At 47.5% G+C, this 17,756-nt stretch overlaps 5 protein-coding genes across 5 annotated transcripts; 1 reads left to right on the forward strand and 4 right to left on the reverse strand.

Annotated features, from left to right (window-relative positions):
- Positions 1–9: 9 nt before the first annotated feature.
- Positions 10–420, forward strand: JR316_0001006 (Lactobacillus shifted protein; the record flags this gene model as incomplete). Its single annotated transcript, XM_047886819.1, has 1 exon — positions 10–420. The coding sequence occupies one exon, from the start codon at positions 10–12 to the stop codon at positions 418–420; it is 411 nt and encodes a 136-aa protein (XP_047754565.1).
- Positions 421–1,589: 1,169 nt separating this feature from the next.
- On the reverse strand, positions 1,590–5,125 carry JR316_0001007 (putative serine/threonine-protein kinase; the record flags this gene model as incomplete). The annotated part of the gene is made up of 5 exons (XM_047886820.1): positions 1,590–1,736; positions 1,791–3,662; positions 3,716–4,399; positions 4,467–4,696; positions 4,756–5,125. The coding sequence occupies 5 exons, from the start codon at positions 5,123–5,125 to the stop codon at positions 1,590–1,592; spliced, it is 3,303 nt and encodes a 1,100-aa protein (XP_047754566.1).
- Positions 5,126–5,837: 712 nt separating this feature from the next.
- Positions 5,838–7,156, reverse strand: JR316_0001008 (Ribose-phosphate pyrophosphokinase 2; the record flags this gene model as incomplete). Its single annotated transcript, XM_047886821.1, has 6 exons — positions 5,838–6,264; positions 6,314–6,408; positions 6,544–6,591; positions 6,655–6,964; positions 7,024–7,063; positions 7,123–7,156. The coding sequence occupies 6 exons, from the start codon at positions 7,154–7,156 to the stop codon at positions 5,838–5,840; spliced, it is 954 nt and encodes a 317-aa protein (XP_047754567.1).
- Positions 7,157–9,235: 2,079 nt separating this feature from the next.
- JR316_0001009 (mRNA decapping complex subunit 2) lies at positions 9,236–11,743 on the reverse strand (the record flags this gene model as incomplete). Its single annotated transcript, XM_047886822.1, has 7 exons — positions 9,236–10,691; positions 10,745–10,836; positions 10,890–11,042; positions 11,091–11,189; positions 11,255–11,462; positions 11,513–11,584; positions 11,640–11,743. The coding sequence occupies 7 exons, from the start codon at positions 11,741–11,743 to the stop codon at positions 9,236–9,238; spliced, it is 2,184 nt and encodes a 727-aa protein (XP_047754568.1).
- A 2,138-nt stretch (positions 11,744–13,881) lies between these two features.
- On the reverse strand, positions 13,882–17,734 carry JR316_0001010 (Inner centromere protein-related protein pic1; the record flags this gene model as incomplete). Its single annotated transcript, XM_047886823.1, has 5 exons — positions 13,882–14,517; positions 14,573–14,776; positions 14,837–15,034; positions 15,087–17,529; positions 17,580–17,734. 5 exons carry the CDS (start codon positions 17,732–17,734, stop codon positions 13,882–13,884), a joined length of 3,636 nt encoding a protein of 1,211 aa, XP_047754569.1.
- Between the last annotated feature and the right edge of the window lie 22 nt (positions 17,735–17,756).

The raw sequence follows: 17,756 nt of genomic DNA on the forward strand, positions 1-17,756 counted from the left end.
CCATACATCATGCTCGGCCGCCGTGCTCTTCCTCGATTCAACAATGCGCTGAAAACCCTATCGCGCAATGCATCGAGCTCGACAACACCCGCTGTAAAGTCTGCCGAGGCGTCCGTCAAGAAAGTCGCAGAGGCAGGACCCGTGACGCTCCAGCAAGCACCCAACTACCCCACCACCTGGTCGACCAACCAGGCTCCCCGTCCTGGACCTGGTTCGGGTCCTCGCTTTGAGCAAACTGCGATGGAATTTCAGCCTGCCCCACTGAGTGCGATGGAACTTATCGCGAAGGAGCCTATACGCCTGGTGCAGGGACGAAAAGCGGTTTGCGACGGAGGTGTGTCTTCTTCCTCTTTCTCCTTGCGCGTTCCGATGTCTCTGTCTATGGACCGGAATTGGCTCGGAATTGAACCCGCTTGCTGACCTTCATGGCCTTGTTCTCTTCTCGGCAATTAGGAGGAGGACCCTTGGGTCATCCCAAAATCTACATCAACCTGGTAAGTCCACCCCCAAACAAGATAGCTTCTATCCCGCGTGAATTCTCTCCGGTCATGCGTAAAGAACTATCCAGCAGCATACTGACCATATCAACCGACAGGATCAACCTGGTCCCCGTCCATGTGGGTATGTACACGCCTTTTGTCTTCTGCCTTCTTGGACCCAAGTGACTGAATGGTGCCTCACCTACCGGTGTTCTTTATCACCTGCAGATATTGGTACGTGTCTTTTTTGTTTTTCGTCCCGTTTCGGCCTTTATAGGCGTCGGGGACGGTATGCATAAACGCTGGAACAGACGCTGACCTGGTTCACTTTATTTTCAATTGCACAGCGGCATCCGGTTCGAACAGGATCCCCATCATCATCATTGATAGACATCAGGCTGCGGGCTGTCCTTCGCACTCAATAGAATTATTAAACAACATAAAAAGACATCTTTCCATCCATTGTCTATTTGCAATATTTCAGGAAGTTAAGAATCCGCAAGACAGTCCCGCGAGAAACCCTGATAAGACTCGCTTCAACAAAGATGTCAGTTGTAATTGTATTGGGACTCTTCTTTCCCGTGCGCCCTACCATTCACCAATCATAGTAATGCTTAAAACTCAATGCATCGTGTCCAACGGTTTTTGATCCTTTTTGATTTTTGGATTATCCAGCCGACCCAGAATCCTTGGTTCTCGTCAAGGGCGGAAGGCATAAAAATACAAGTCTACTACTATACGTAGCTTCCGGCTTTGGATAGTGCAACTAGCGAAGAGTAAAGTATGGTACGACGGTGGAGGGAGTGGTAAATAACAGATTAAGAATTGCGAAAACGGGTTGGTACCAAATGGTTCATTATATGTATGCCGCTGATACAACCTCCTGGGTAAAATTGAGATGAGAAGCCAGAGAAAATGAGTGGATGATGTGTTTGCCGTATGCAGAAGACAATGATGCTGGACAAGAACAAAAAACGAAAAAAAGAAAAACCGCAATAAAACGAAGAACGAAAAAGGACAAACAACGATACCGGAGAAAAATAAAATAAGTAAGACAGGAACAGAAGAAAAAAAAATAAATCAAGGGAGTGTGTCTAGCCACAGAAGAACTCAAACTTCTTCTGGGGTTGTGAAAACTATAGGAGAGAGCGGAGGGTATTCTCCTCCCGCAACTGCGTCCAGTTGGGAAAATGGGGGCAAGGGTTTCAGTCGATCGTCACCCGTCAACGGTGGTAGTGGTGGTGGGGGTAATGGAGGCTGAGTGGAGTCATCAGGGACCAGACCATCCGTACTGTCCCACTTATAACTCACCACTTTGAATATTGGGTTTATAGCCGATTTTGCGGATTTGGGTGTATGTCCCGAACTTGGTGGATACCCTCCGTATGAACTCGGTGGGTGCCCATAGGGGCTGGCGGGCAGAGGAGGAAGTTGACTATGCAGATCCAGAGGGCTATGAGGAGCGCTTGGATTTGTATAGTACCGGGGGGATACGGCGACGAAGGGAGGAGATTGCGTTCGGGAAAGAAGACCTTCCTTGTGCTGTTGAATTTGCACCCACGCTGGAGAGGGAGATAAAGGAGGAGACATAGTCGGAGAAAGAGAAAGTAATTGAATGGGAGGAGGAGAAACGCTTCCAGATAAATGAGATGAAACAGAAGCCTGCGTCCGGAAATCATGAGCCAATTGACCCTCTAGTGAAAACGAATTAGAAGAGCGAGCAGACGGAGGAAAGTCATCAAACGATGTCCGTAGTGAAGAACGAGACGTCATTCTACTAATATTATACAGACTCGGCCGGTTGCGCAAACGAGACGACGGCCCAGGATCGCTATCCACAGTCGCAAATGATATTGAGGACATCCGGCTAACACTGTGCATATCAGAAGATGACATGGAATGGTCGTCATCGAATTCTCGCCGCCGAGCTTTGGCGAAACGCTCGCGTTCCTGCGACCCTCGCCATTCACGGTCACGATCACGATCTAGCGGTGACAGCAAAGGATCATTTTGCTGCATGACAAACTTGCCTGCGGCAGCACCCAACGTTGAAGATGGGGCAGCGTTTCCGTTGGTTACTTGCTGACGCACCGGCCCAGAAGAGGGCTGCTTGCCTTTGGAGTCCTTGAGCTCCAAACGCTGATCAGGACCACCAACCCATTCCAGATCATCGGTAAGGTTGTTATGGTGCACCATCTGCTGACGCTTAATCAACACACTCCGCGCCTGTTCTCGCGCATTCATTCTCGCCAACTCGCGTTTCGCCATCTCAGCTTCACGATGAAGACGTTCAGCCTCTTTCTTGTTCATATTCTGAACCTTCTTCGAGTTACGTTGATCGACTGGCTGTTCGCGGACAGGCGATGATTCGCGTAGGGACTTGCTGTCAGTACTTGACGACTGTGCACGCTTCCGTGACGGGAAAATGATGGCCGGACTAGTTTCGTCCACAGGAGGAAGGGTGTTGTGATGGGACTTGTCACCGACAAACATACTAAGACCCCACTTGCTGTTCTTCTTGAGAGACACAAATTTGCCAAATTTGTTTCCATGTTGTGACTGTACACTCGATGCATGTTGAGGTTGGGGTGCAGGGGGAGAAGTATGGTCCTGAAGCATGGCAGAATCTTGCGCCTCATGGGTATGTCCGTTGATATGCTGGTGGGGATTAGGCGGTTCTTGAGTGGAAACATCCATAGGATAGTCGGCTTGCGAAGCGGGCCAACCATTAGGAGGATGTCGGTAATCATTATGCGCAACAACGATAGGGGGGTTGGGTAATATGGGGAATTGGGGCTGGGGCGCAGGAGGTATAGGGTAAGGTATGCGATGGGTGGTGGAGGGATCAATAATGGGCTGTGGTTGATGTAGATTCTGACTGGAATGCGAATGCGGCGGTAACGGTGGATGCTGTGGCGAGAGAGTTGGAAGGGAGGGTTGCGAGTGAGTGCCATTGACGTAGGTTGATATGTTGGGAATAGATGTATTGGAGACTGATCCTTGAATTGCGAAGGGAAGGGTAATATGGTTGCGGGGTATAGTTTCGAAGAGATAGCGGTGCTCGAGACATTGTCGACTAGTCAGGCGTTTGTCAGGATCATACCTAAGGAGATCCCTGATGCAGTCAATAAGAGACCTTGGTACTGTCTCTGCAAAAAGTGCATAGAAGTCCTTGGGTTCGACCTAGATGCAACCTTGTAAATATCAAGTACTCTAGAAATGAAGAGGAAACATGCCTTGGGGAACTGAAAACCTATCTCATTTGCCAATTTGTTCCCTTTCGCCCATGGACCACCTCCAATCCGACTGCCAAACATGTCAACTCCGTAGGCGTCCGATGGATCACCCAAAATTTCGCATATACGTGCCACTTGATCGACCTGATCTGAGCCGGGAAACAAGGGGCGGAGGTTGACGAGCTCAGCCATAATGGTACCAAAAGCCCACATATCGACAGGGTTAGAGTAGTCGCGGCTCAGCAAAAGAACCTCTGGAGCGCGATACCACCTTGTTGAAACATACTCCGTGTAAGGCGGTTTGCTCTTCGTTTCCCGAGCTAGACCAAAATCGGCGAGTTTGATGATTGCAACGACATCCTTTTCCTTTGGTGCATTCGGCGGCGCAATTGGCGAGAGGGAGGTGTAATCGAAAAGGCCAGTGGTAGTGACGAGGACGTTCTCCGGCTTCATATCGCGGTGAAAGTAGCCGTGCGTATGGATATGGTCCAACCCGAGCACGATTTGATGGAATATTGAAGATACGAGGCCACCTGCGAGAGGGCGGCCTTTGCGAGCCTTGATGAGATGGTACAAATTGCCCTCCATAGACTCGAAAACAAAGTACAGCTCCTTTGTATCAGGCAGAAGAAAGAAATCATACAGGGGAATGACATTGGGGTGGAAAGGAATGGCACGCAAAGACTGGGAGTTGGGGTATTGGAAAGGGGAAAATAAGGACGTGAGTTTAGATACTATTGTGGGAACGCACCTCAAGCTCCTTCAACTTCTGACACTCGTCCCAGCCGCCCTCCCATCTCTTCTTCATGAGCTTGACTGCCACCAACCGCTTCCCCGCCCAGTCCGGGCGTGCCCCTGCTCCACACTGCATGGGCGAGAGAGGTGTATTCGGAGGGAGAGTTCCATGCCAATCGCAGAGCCAGACGGTGCCAAAGGATCCATCACCGAGAACCTTGAGGGGCGTGTAGGAGCGCGTCGACCCTGCAAAGGATGAAGAGATGATCAATACGGAGACACGCGAAACGGAGGAAGCAACGCACTGCTCTGGGATGAGCCGACAACGAGACGGTTGTCCTGGACGGAGACGCTGGGGATGCCGACGACGGTGATGGGGGCCTTGAGCTGTGGCCTGTGCTGGGTCGGCTGGGGGAGTGGGGGCGGGGGCGGGAGGTGTTGTGGCTGCGTCGGATGGCCGTTTGGGATGTGCTGGGGATGGCCATCTGGAGCGGGTGAGGACGGTGTGGACGACGAGGAGAAGCGACATACCTTGCATTTGGCCAGTGGTGCGGGGAGCAGAAATATCAGACGAACATAGAAAGAAAGGCGAGGCAGCGGTGGTGGTGTCTTTCGAGCGAAAAAAAGAAGACAAGAGATGGAGTTGTCGGCAGTCCAACCAGACTCGACTCTCATTTCCTTTTTGGGCGGCTCGGCTCGCCAATCGGTCGGGTCAGATCTGAGTCAAGCCAGTTCGTGGTATTTCCGTCTCTTTCGTACACTCTATAAACTGTAAGATTGGGCTCATCAGGAACCAGCACCCCCTTAGGTAAGCAAAAGTTGGCTTACCTCCGAACCTTTTCAACCCTTCTGCACTCACACTATTCTACATTTTTGAACCACAGATATGTAGGTTATGCTTCTTTGAACACATCTGTGGTTTTTTTTTTCAAAAAAATTTTGATCTCAAGAAGTTATAAAGATTTTAATTTTTTTCCTTTTTTTTTAGTCTAACACGTCAGAAATGGTGTTTTCTCGAGTTTGGGAGATTTTCGAAAATTTGACAATGTTCTTTTGGCCGCTTATATAATGGTACACGTGACCACACGTGACAATAAGTCACGCCTAAGTAATACCTCTCAGACTCATTATGGACTTCCAGAGACTACAATTTGACCTCTGAGGTGTAATTCTATTATTGTGGGCATAAAGGCTAGTAGTAAGGATTGTATATGCACATTTATGAATTTTTTTTTTTTAAACTTTTTGTCTGAAACCATTTTCCGTCAACATAACTTTTGATTTTTTTTTCGAGCTGGATTTTGGCCGCTCTTGGCGCCAAGCCCATTGATTACGTAAGGGTGCTGGTTTCTGATGAGCCCAATCTTAACTAAACTATTACTAGTCTCTAGTACGGCACCTCGTGGAACAGCTTGGACACACTCTCCCCATAGTGGCTGCGTCGTATCACCTCCCCGAGCACCTTTCCAATGTCAATTACCTCTATTTTCTTGCATGCTGCCTGGTTAGCGTTCTGCGGCAGCGTGTTCGTCACGATCAGCTTCTCCAGGTTGCTCTCCGCGATCGTGGCCAGCGCATTCCCGCTCAGAATCCCGTGCGTCACGAATCCAAACACCTTCTGCGCCCCCGCCTCAGACAGGTGCGACGCCGCGAGGCAGAGTGTCCCGCATGTGTCCGCCATGTCGTCTACCAGGATCGCAATTTTGTCCTTGACATTCCCTACCAGCACCATCCGCGACACTTCGTTCGCTTTTTTGCGTTCTTTGTGGAACAATGCAAAGTCAACGCCAAGCCGGTCTGCTATCGAGGTCGCCCTGCGTTCTCGTTAGCGTTGGTGCTCTTTTGTTGTACGCGTGATCTCACCTTTTAGCTCCCCCAGCATCTGGTGATACAATTACCACATCTTCAACGTTGAAATGTGTCCTAATGTACAGAATTGCTGATGGTTCGGCATACAGCTGGGAAAAAACGATCAATTAGCATTCAACAACCGCAACAGCAACCTCCAAGCCTGTAGCTCCTTACACTGTAGGTCCGGGTTCTTAATTAAAGACTAGTTTGAGAAGCTAGAGTTTGCGCACTCACTTGTCAACTGGAACATCAAAGAAACCCTGAATCTGAGAAGCGTGTAGATCCATCGTCTGTTGTACGCAATCGATCGTTCAGCGAGGGCCGCTGCACTAGCGTTAGATAGCTCCACTCACGATAACGTGGTCACATCCAGCTTTCTGTATCATGTTCGCCACCAGCTTGGCAGTAATAGGCGCCCGGCTCTTGTCCTTCTTGTCTTGCCGCGCATATGGAAAGAGAGGAATGACAGCCGTAATTCGTTTTGCGCTGGCAATTTTGCAGGCATGGATCATGATGCACAGCTCCATAAGAGAGGTGTTAACAGCTCCACAACCAGTATTGATAATGTACACATCGTCCTCGCGGACAGACTCGGTAATCCTGACGTTCGTCTCGCCAATCCCGCTTCGTGTAATCTCTGCCTTGGAGAGGGGTAAACCGATGCTGCAGCATGATGACAATGAGTGGTGTACGATGAGTGCTGGTGTAGGGTGGGCAGATACCGTCGTGCAATAATCTCGGCAAGCTCTGGATGGCTTGTCCCTAGAGAAGCACGTCAGGTTAAAACACATTCAACGGAGTTGCCAATGGACTGCTCGCACCCGAAAAGATCTTAATTCCACTGCCGTTCAACATTTTCCGTTTCAGTTAGAGTAGAGTCCCGTAAAAAAGAAAAAAAAAGAGGTAAGAGAGGGTAAGTTTCAGCAGGAGAAACAGGCTGCCCGGGCAAGTGTAAGCACCGTCGGTGGTAAGTAAAAGGAGTCGAGAAATTGTAAGCAAAGCATTTTACAAGATGAGATAAGATTTTCCTAATATCGGACTGACTAGTCACACACTGGTTCATGTCACTGAACTAGTTTGGCCCGGCCACTTGATCATATGATTCAAAGAAGCTTTCCATTCCGGCAAGTAGCCGGGAAGATCAACATACGTAACAAAAATAGAACCGACATCTGTCCCGAGTAGTGGACCACATATATATTTCGCCAGCCATTCTTTTTTCATTTCCGTATCCATCCTGTGCATATACGATCTTCGCCACATCGCTCAAGATCTCTGTCTATTTCATATTTATTTTGCAATGCGGCAACAGACATTCTGATCCTCTAAACATACTTATTACACTGTCAGAACGGACGGTCTTCTCCGCGAGTCTGTCATCCAACACTCAACCGGGAATGGAGTTGTAATCATCCGACCAGCCAATGTAGTATTTAAAAAAATGTATCAGTTATGTATAGTCTAACAAAATGATTGTTGATTGTTCGATGGACATCTACATGTTCACGCCAGCCACTTAGACTCGTCCCCTCTGGGCGGGCGCCTGTCGCTCCACGCAGTTAGTGACATGGACAGCTGTGCCGTTGAATATCCGGAAAATCTTTTTAAAGGCACATCCCCTAACCACACTGTATGACAGAGTCCACCAGCACCTTGCGGATCAGGTCCTGAATTGTCGATACCTCAGTCTCCGACCCCAGCACAATAACCAGCAATCGACTGAACCGTCCAAACGCATCAAGAAGCGCTGCAAACACTTTCAATTTCAACTCCATATGCCAAAAGAATCGCCAATGGTTCACCGATTTTCAAGCACTTTCTGTCTGAGAGCCTGAGGCGGCAACACACTGGCAACACATCAGAGCAACCCACTATCCCACAGTTTCGGAGAACTGCCCCCGTGCATTCGGGTCCGAAAACGCAAATTCATCGCAGATAAATACATTTAGTTAAAGTGCTTCGCTTTGTATAGCCCTGCGGCAATATATTAGCGTATACAATGCGTGCAAAGGAATCTTTTTGTTGCATCCATCAGCGCTATGAAGTACGATAATACTGTATCATCATCTAGGTATGGGGACCCTCGAGTTTCGAGCTCCTGAATAAACGGCTCTTATAACAGGCGATCACAAGAGCCATTTATCCATATTCATCCAGTAGTGTTCATGTGTTCGAACTTCGAAGACCCCCGTCCGCATCATGGTCAATTTGACATCACCAGCAAGACAAGCGGCCGCCTGAGAGTGGGTGGATAAAAACCTCCACCGGACGGAATCCATCTGGGTCCTCGTTTTCTCTGGGCAATGTCAGCATCCCTTGTTCTCAAAGTTGTTCATTGTATGCGAAGTCGCATGTGTATGCTTCTCTGCATCAACGCTCTGACACATTCTCAGGGTACATGCCTGAGCTGAAACTAAAGTAATTCCAAGAACCCTTCAGCCCAGCCAAAAAGTTGCTTGATACAGATGACTGACATCCACCTTACTCCAACCTCGCTCCAACGCCGTTGTTCCGACAAACCAACCAATGTGTGTATATGAGTACGTACGGATACAATTTAAACGACTACATGGTGTGCAGATAAAACTCCATTATGAACTATAAACATCAAAATAACTGCAAGGGAAAGAGAAGAAAAGAAGGAACGAAAGTATATGTGTGACGACCGGTTCCAAAGGAGGGACTGGAGGGAAAGACGATGTGTGTTTATATACGAGCCGGCAAGGTGATTGTATAACAAAATATCAAGTGTGGAAAAAAATTGTGTGGGGGTGGGACAGATCTCTGTCAGACGACAAATGCTACTTACAATACAAGGAAGTCCGGGAATTAACGAGAGCGGACAGGGTTCAAGATCAGGGTCTTTGAAACAGGTCGATGGGCAGCGTGGGATGGTTGAAAGCTAGAGGCATGCTGAACCATGATCGATGAGGTTTACTGATGGGCTGGGCCGGGGATTGTCGATTGTTGGACCGGCCTTCCATTAAGGATCGACAAGAGTGATACAGAGGTAGGGTTCTGAGCAATAGGAGCTGTATTTACGACTGGTATGGGATTAGCATTGGTACTAGGATATGGTCGGATACTAGAAGGTAGAGGTGGTGGCGGTGGTGGTGGCATGTTGTATCCATTCATTGGTGGGTGTGCTGGATGGTGAGGAAATTGGGTAGGATTGGGAGGACCATAATGGGGCGGTGGTGGTACCGTGTTGAACATCTGGTGCTGTTGCTGCTGTTGAATAAACTGCGGACCCATCTGGTAGTGCGGACTAATGGGCCCAGCGCGAGAACCACTTATGGCAGCAAGAAGATGGTTCTGGTTCATGCTAACACTGCCAGTAGGATTATGCATTGGGCCGCGGTGGAAGGCTTGGCTCGTCCTGGATCTGACTTGGAAAGGATCTTGATAATTGTTGATCTGGTTTTCCATTGGATAACGAGGATGGAACCCAGCAGCACTTGCCGGAGGTGGAGGTAGTCCAGGTTGATAAGAGTACACAGCGTTAGATTCACGGACCGGGACATGCTGAGGGGGGACAGAAGCCGATGGGATTGGGTATCCACCTGGTATAGGTCCTCTACTGGCCATTGCTGCCCTTGCTGCTATTATAGGAGCCATCCTAGCTGATTCGTCTGCAACAGCCTCAAGAAGTGACAACTGCTTGAGCATTTTGGCAGAGGTAGGTACTTCAGCTTGCCGAGATAAATACGGGGAGATATCTGCGGTTGACGAAGATTTCCGTCGAGAGGTGGGCGATGCGTTAGAAGTCGGTGATGACAGAGCAGAAGGCGTTTCCTTGGTGCTGGGGAACGATACAGTTTGAGAATTGTCGCTAGTGCTGCCATTCACGGTAGTCTTTGGAGGTAGTTCATTAGAGGGGGGAGAAACTGCGGCTATAGCAGGTGCAGACACGAATGCTTGCGACTGCTGAAGTTGATCTGATAGATTTGCCTGAGGCTCGTAAGAGGGTACTGAAGACGACCAATCTTGATGTTCATGTGTATGCGTCACAACCGGAGACTCTTCAGACGCGTCCGAGTTGTGGATTGGTAATAAACTGGTGCTCTGAGATGCATTATCTATTGGTTTAGCCGATTCATCCTCACGACCAGGTGAAATAGTCGCCGACTTTGCAAGAGAGAAAAGAAGTCTTGCAAGCTGAGGATCCATTTGGGCTGGGTCTGTGGTCTCAGTAGATTCTGGCTGTCTAGAGGAAGACGTTTGGTTTTCCTCGGATGTGGATTGCGAGTTAGGCTCTGGCGCTGGATCAGATCGTTGAGAGCTCGTTTCGCCCTTGGAAGAAGAAACCGTGGATTGAGCATTTTTCTGTTTACCATTCTTCCCTGACACCTTTCTCGGTTTTCTTTGGCTGATGAATTTCTTTAGGGGACTATATAAAGCGTTAATATAAGGCTATGAACAAAGCTAAAAAGAGTCATTTACTTTATAAAAGGTGTGATCAAGTAAAATTTTCCGGGTGCGGCCTGCTTTTTCTTCCACGTCGGAAGATCGACCAATCGAAACCATTCAATTTTCTGTACGTCGAATCAATAATCGACAGGCAGCGCATTGGACTCACGCGACTTACACTGATTTCTTTTCGGGTTTTCGTTTTAAATGGAAAGTCTTCTGGTACACCCGGAACAACAAACAAACATATTTTTTGCTCTTTAATTGACATTTCAAAAAAATCCCCGGCATCTATTTGACTGGCGAGATTATAGCCTGTTTCTTCAAGCACCTATTTATATTTGAGTGATGTACAGATGCAAGGAGCTGATCGACATACCTCTCTGACCGCACAATCGCGAGGGTGCTCATCCTCGTTGATTTTACCCTTGGGGAATCCCCAACCAGAAGACGCCTTCCACCCTTTGACCAACACACACTTGAAGCGAGAAATAAGAAACAAAAAACAAGACAGACACAAAACCCAATAGCGGTTCACACTACCTTGTCCATAGCATCATTCAACATGATGGCCCCACAGACTGGTACCCTTGTTTTATATTGCATAAATGTACTAAAAGCTTGTTCGTGATCATGGCTCCATTGTTGCAGTAATGGGCAGGCCTTGAATAGCGTCTCTGAAAATCGTTTCAAATTATACGATGGGAGATTGTTGTTCTCTTCACGAATGAAGTCTTCATAAAACCAGTGTCTGGGTGCCGCACTATCAGTTAGTTGTAAAGAGGGACGCAGAACACGCACGCTTGTTCAACCTGAAAACACAGACGTTCCAATGAAGCAAGCTCTTCGTCTGGAAGGTTCAAAATAAAACGGCTGGATTATTTCTAGTAAATCTTACAGTGTTATCTAAACAGTAGGACAAACGGACCTCGAGAGATCATCGAGTACTTCCTCTTCAGAGGCGTTCTTATAGGAGAAACGGACGGGTTCCGCAGAAGAAATTTCAGGCGATGATGAGGATGAAGAAGCCATAGAGGGGACAAAATATAAACGAAAATTTAGAATACGCTTAAGCAGAGCGCTCAGGTGGTATGGAGAATCAAAGACAGTCGTTAATGGTCGCTTGCGTTGGATGGGTTCGAAGGTGGACTGGGAACACCACCTAATCGCGAGTAGATCATGTGACCTTGAACAACGAGTGATCATTATATAATCTATCATCCGTGAAAATGTGCCAGAACTCACCGTGGCCCACACGAGCCCACACGAAGCAACTAACGGCCTAAAATTTTTGATACACTCACAATTCTTCAGTTCTATCGTTTTTCAATTCCTCATGGAAGTCCATACGCACATAAATCCCTCCACTGAGCATACACGCTCCTTGGAAGCTGCGAAGCAACTCAATAACCAAGCCCTCATGGCAGAGCAAAGAGGCGACCTTTTTTCTGCTGAGCAATTGCATTTGGAGGCTATTGTCCTCAAAGAACGTATTCTAGGCGTCGATCATCTTGCCACTGCAATTTCTTACAATGGCCTTGCAGTGGTTTACTTAAAGTTAAGAAGACTCGATGAAGCCGAGAATTACCTTTCCAAGGCGGTCCGGATTCGAAATGCCTCGGGGGGCCCTTTTGATGCCGCAGTATCTCGTGAAAACATGGGGCAACTCTACGAACTTCGTGGCGATCTTACTAGAGCAAAATAAATTCGCCTTACAGGTGCACCCGAAAACCTCGTTTGCGCCTATGAAAAAGTGACCTTCATGCTATACATAGCTTCCAAGTTCATATCGTATGCTGACTTTAAACTAGTGTTCAGGGCTGAATTTTTGCTTGAATCAGTTAAAGGTGTGTGGGCAATGTAAGGTATGTTTTGGTTTTGACTGCACGATTTGCAATCTACCTAAATCAATCCAGTCCGTATTTTACTGTTCAGCAGGTTGTCAGGTAAGATTTCACATTGTATACAACACCTAATTCGGATTCTCATTTTTTCGGAGTAGAAAAATGATTGGAAGACCCGACACAAACCACTGTGCAAGCCAGCTGCCGTCTAATTATGCCAAACTCGATTCTTTGGCTTTTTCCCTTCTTCATTATATATGATCCAACGTGGTCTCCATTGAATACAAATATGCTTGTTATATCTCCCAATGAAAGGCCCTTCAAACTTGAGCCAGGTTAGAATCATATTCGTTTCATCGTAGCAATATCATACAGACAGGTTGACCCTTGATGCACACCATTTTGTCACAATGTTATTCCGATTTCCAAACTCGAATATATAAGACTGTACCTTGCTTCCAGTATCATTTTCAATTCAACCATCGTGGTGTACAAAGGCAACGCCTACATTAATTTCTCTCCTCAATATTCTTATCCTTCTATGCGCGCCATACAACTCAACAACCAGGCTCTTCAAGCTTCATGCAGCGGGGACTTTAAAACAGCCGAGCAGTTGCATCTAGAGGCAATATCTCTCAAAGAAACCTCTCTTGGAACTAATAATCCGACCACTGGCCTTACCTACAACGCATTGGGAGAGTTGTACCTTAAAATGGGAAGGTTAGACGAAGCGGAGGTTTTTCTTTCCAAGGCCATCCAAGTCAGAAACACATCAGGTCCACCTTTCGACGCTGCAGTGTCTCGCGAAAACATGGCACAGTTATACGAACTTCGCGGCAACCTTGCTAATGCGAAGAAAATACGACTCATGGGAATACCTAACAAACTTGTCTGTGGTTATTATCAGGTGGGAGTCCTCTACAAATTCATTTGGGGAACCCTCGCTAATCAAAATCCAGTGCCCAGGTCAGCTATTCGATTTAAGAGAATTAATGCTGTGTGAGCAATGCAAGGTATCCCTTCAGATAGCACTGGTCGTCGACTTGACATTTACTAAAATCATATAGTCTGTGTACTATTGTTCCATTAATTGCAAGGTCAGATTTTACAGTCATTCGAAAACAAGATTAAATGATGACCAGCTTTTGAGCACAGAAAAACGACTGGGAGACCCGGCACCAGAATTTATGCAAAACGGAATCCTAAGTTACTTCCATTTTTACGACATGCCCCGGCCACTTCTCCCATATAGAACGAATAAAACCAAAGTGTCGAAAAAAGTCCAATCAGATCTACTGTAATTGATGCAAATGTACCTAATGTACTTTACTTGAATCCCATACGTCGAGCGTAAGCAGACTCTTCTTGCATGGTGAGACGATCCGCGCCAGTCCAATTGGCGGAGCTCGTACGTGCTCGGAATCTGCTGGTCCGTGTCTTGAAAATCTCCTCCATCTTGAGCGGACGAACGGCGCCAAAAATATCGTCGGGGTTAATGGTGCTTTGCATCTGAAGCGCCTGTCGCAGTTCCGGAGATTGTGCCCAATCAGGCGGATCAAATGTGCGAACACGGTCTTCATCTTCAGAGTCTGAATACTCGCTGTTTATATCTGGTAGTTCGATACTTTCGCTGGGTACCAATGGCTCTGTGTCTTTAGCAGCATCAATTAGGGCTTTAGCCCGGGCAGCCATTTGAGATTGAACCAGTTGAGATGGCTGGGAAATTTCATCATCAACGGTATTTTCTTGGATGGCTCGCTCCTTTCCTTTGGACGAAGATGCTTCGGCCTCCATGTTTGATGATGACGCAATAGTTGAAGAACCGAAGGCAAAAGAAGTGTTCGAAGGTTGTTTGAGAGAGGATTTCAGATGTGACTTTCCAAATAACATGTTAGGACCTGGTTTCTTTAACTCGGATTTCTTCTCGACCTCTATCTTGCGTTTTTTCTGAGATTCATCATCCTGAATCGCAAATGAGTTGTCTGGACACCAAAAAACGAAAGTACAAAATGTTTACCTTCTTTACAGATGGGAGTTTGAGCGCTCTCTTATCAGTACTACTCTCTTTCTCTTTCTTTCGACGTTCCGCTTCTTCCTTCATCCTGCGCTCCTCTTCCAGTTCTCTGGCCTTTTCCTCTTCTGCCTTTCGTTGAATGGCAAGTTGGCGACGACTTTCCATCTCTTTCAAACGAGCAGCCTTTTTATCAGCTTCCTCTTGTTGCTAAAATGACCATAAAGTGATTAACTTCGACTATTTTGAAGATAAATTAAATATAACCACCTTTTTCGCCGCTATCGCCGCTTTCTGTAGAACCGTCTTGACTTCAGGCTGTTTTTTCTTGTTGCTGGTGCCAAGTGCACTGCTGAGCAGTTTGGAAGCTTGATTGAGGAACCCGCCCTGTGAAGGTTGTGATTGAGATGACTCGAACGAAGCCAGCGAGGCGATCGACATTTGGCTTTGACTCCTTGCGTGTTTAGGCTAAAAAATGAAATTGGATCCAAGTCCGATTTAATTCAAGGATAAAACCCACCTGATCGTTCACAATTGTAGCTTTAGGGGCACTCAAAATCGCCTGCTCAAGCTCTGGATCTTTAGGAAGTATGTTACCTCCATCTTCCTCTGCATCTTCAATTTCTGTGTCAAATGCACCCGGTATTGGGTGACCCTTCGGGGAAACCCAGTCATTCTTCTGTTCCCGAAGAGGAGAAGCTCTAGTAAAAGGACCTGTGTCTCCACGGGTGCTTTGAGAGGGCGCTGTGCTCCATGTCATACTGTCATCCTTAGACCCAAACGTCCACTGTACGCCGGCTGAAATTTTCTCATCTAATGGCCAGCTATCATCTTCATCACATATTTGTGTGTCTGGGTATCGTTGAGATTGTGTATAACCAGACGTATAGTCTGTATCTTGAGTGCTTGGCAACCAGGCGGGAGGATCTTCATCGTCGAATACTCTATCCGATATTACGCTTTCAAGCGTCGACTGAGCAGTAAGTGGTTGTGCAGCCTTTCCTTTGAATGAAGAAGTAGGTGACGAGCGAAGCGAGGGATATACAGATGACTGAGTCTTATTATTGACTTGTGGTGGTGGAGCCGGTGGCGGGTTGAAGACTTTGTGGGCAGGGGAAAATGGCCGAGGCTTTGTCTTTGATACTGGAGAAAATGGCTGCCTGGTCTTTGCGACAGGAAGAGCGAAGACTGGAGAGGGTTTATTGAAAACTGGAGGAGCCACAATTTGAACACTGGAGATGTGGGCTGGAGGAGAATGCGGCGGCGTCGTTGAAGTACTTTCCCGTGCAAGGGCAGAAGATTCTGACTCTTTCGCGAGTATTGCAGGATTTGGATCGAATTGGAACGATTTCTCAGGTACCATGTGTTTCTCCTTGACACGGCCTTCAGTCGGGAACAAGTCAGAAATGCTCATACGACCATCGTTTTGTCTCAGTGGCGACGCTTGTATTTCGGATTCTTTCTGCTCAGCCCGATGCACTTGTTTAGAATTCTGAGCGGAAAGATGTGACTCTGCTGCTGGAACTCCACTAGCAATCGTCATTTCATCTTCTTTACGATCTCTCTCGGCGACTCTGGCTTCTGCGGCAGCCCGAGCTTCAGCGAGAGCCGCAGCCGCTCCTCCTCCGAGGCTTTTGCTCATGTTCTTACCAACACGAACGCCGAAGTCCTCAACAGTCTTCTTAAGACGATCCAGAACACCCTCTTGCATGAAACTGTCAGGGTCTTGTTCAGGGTCTTCTTCATCAGGCAGGGACTGTATCTTGGGTGCATTATCTTGCACCTTCTCCAGTTGAGTGTCCTTTGAAGTACGGCAAGCAAACTCGCCATCAGAGACTTTCGCATACTTCGAGATACGCTCTTGATCATGTTGCAGAGATATCTGGTCATTGACCTGCATGTCCCCGCTCTTCCTCTTGGTACCTTGTGCCACAGGAGTCTGCCCGGTATTCGAGATGCTAGAAGTAGGTTGGCTCTTCTTGCTGGTTCCTTCGAAGGCATTGACCTCTCTGACCTTCGTCAGATATGATGTTCGTTTTCCACGAGCAGCACTTGGTGTTGCCGCTCCCTGCATGACCATATTCAGTGAGGGATCGCGAGGTTTGCGGGAGAACATAGGTTCAGGGAGGGAAGGGATGGAGAGTGTTATAGGTTTGTCACTCGACTTCCTATCGGCTTGAGAAGGTTCTTCAAGCGCACCAGGAATCGATTGCTCATTGATACTCTGTCTGGTTTCTGTTGATATGGATTCTGAAAGAGAGGTAGGTTCTTGGGGCTCGTCTGATTTGTGGTCACGACTGAAGGTCGAAACCGCTTCATCGCGAATGGATGGAGTTGGAGATTGAAGAGGGATAGACTGGAACGTGGCAGCAGAGGAAGATGAGGTCATATTGACATCGTGATGAGCTGTATTGAAATCGGATACAGACGAAGAAGGCGGAAGTGGTATCGTTGTTGCAATAGGGCTATGTGGTACTTCAACTCCATGACCTGCATTGGACATTCGACTCCGTTCAGAAGATTCATCGTCCTCTGCTATGATGGAGAGATCATTATGCTCCATACTGGCAGGGCGTTGAGAAGGTCGGGTCGGACCAAGCCCGGCAGGTATTGATTCGACAGTCATATCTGAGGGATTATGGATGGATTGGATAGGAGCCAGAGGTGCCCTTGAAGGATGGCCCTGCAATGCTGCATCCTGCTCATTGTTGCCCTTTTCTCTCGAATTATCTGCCACTTTGGCAACATGAAGAGTTGCCTGAAGACTATGAGGTGGGGGAGCATTCTCATTGACCATTGGATCCTTTGTGAAAGCGTGTAAGGCAAGGTGAGAGTAGAGTGACTTGATCGTGCGTACCTCGTAGGATAAGGATGTCAAATTTGCCAACTTTGATGCCATGAGCTTAGGTTTCCTTGCGATAGCTTTTTTACGCCCAGGTGTTTTCACAAGCTCTATGAGCGGGCTATAAAAAAAAATTTACATGGTCTCCTAAGTCAAGCTTGAAGAACTTACTCTTGTTTTCCGCCTGATACAATGTTATCCAGGTAATCATCGAGAAAGAGAAACCCATGCGTATGAACTTGCTCCTTAAACACTTGACGCCCTGGATCGCTGGTCATAGTGAGACGTATTGAGTTCGCCCAGGTGAGAAGTCCGGTGTGGGCCATGGTATAACAGTTGTTAAATGGT

This window comes from Psilocybe cubensis, chromosome 1 (assembly GCF_017499595.1).
Source record: "Psilocybe cubensis strain MGC-MH-2018 chromosome 1, whole genome shotgun sequence".
Taxonomy (NCBI): Eukaryota; Fungi; Basidiomycota; class Agaricomycetes; order Agaricales; family Agrocybaceae; genus Psilocybe; species Psilocybe cubensis.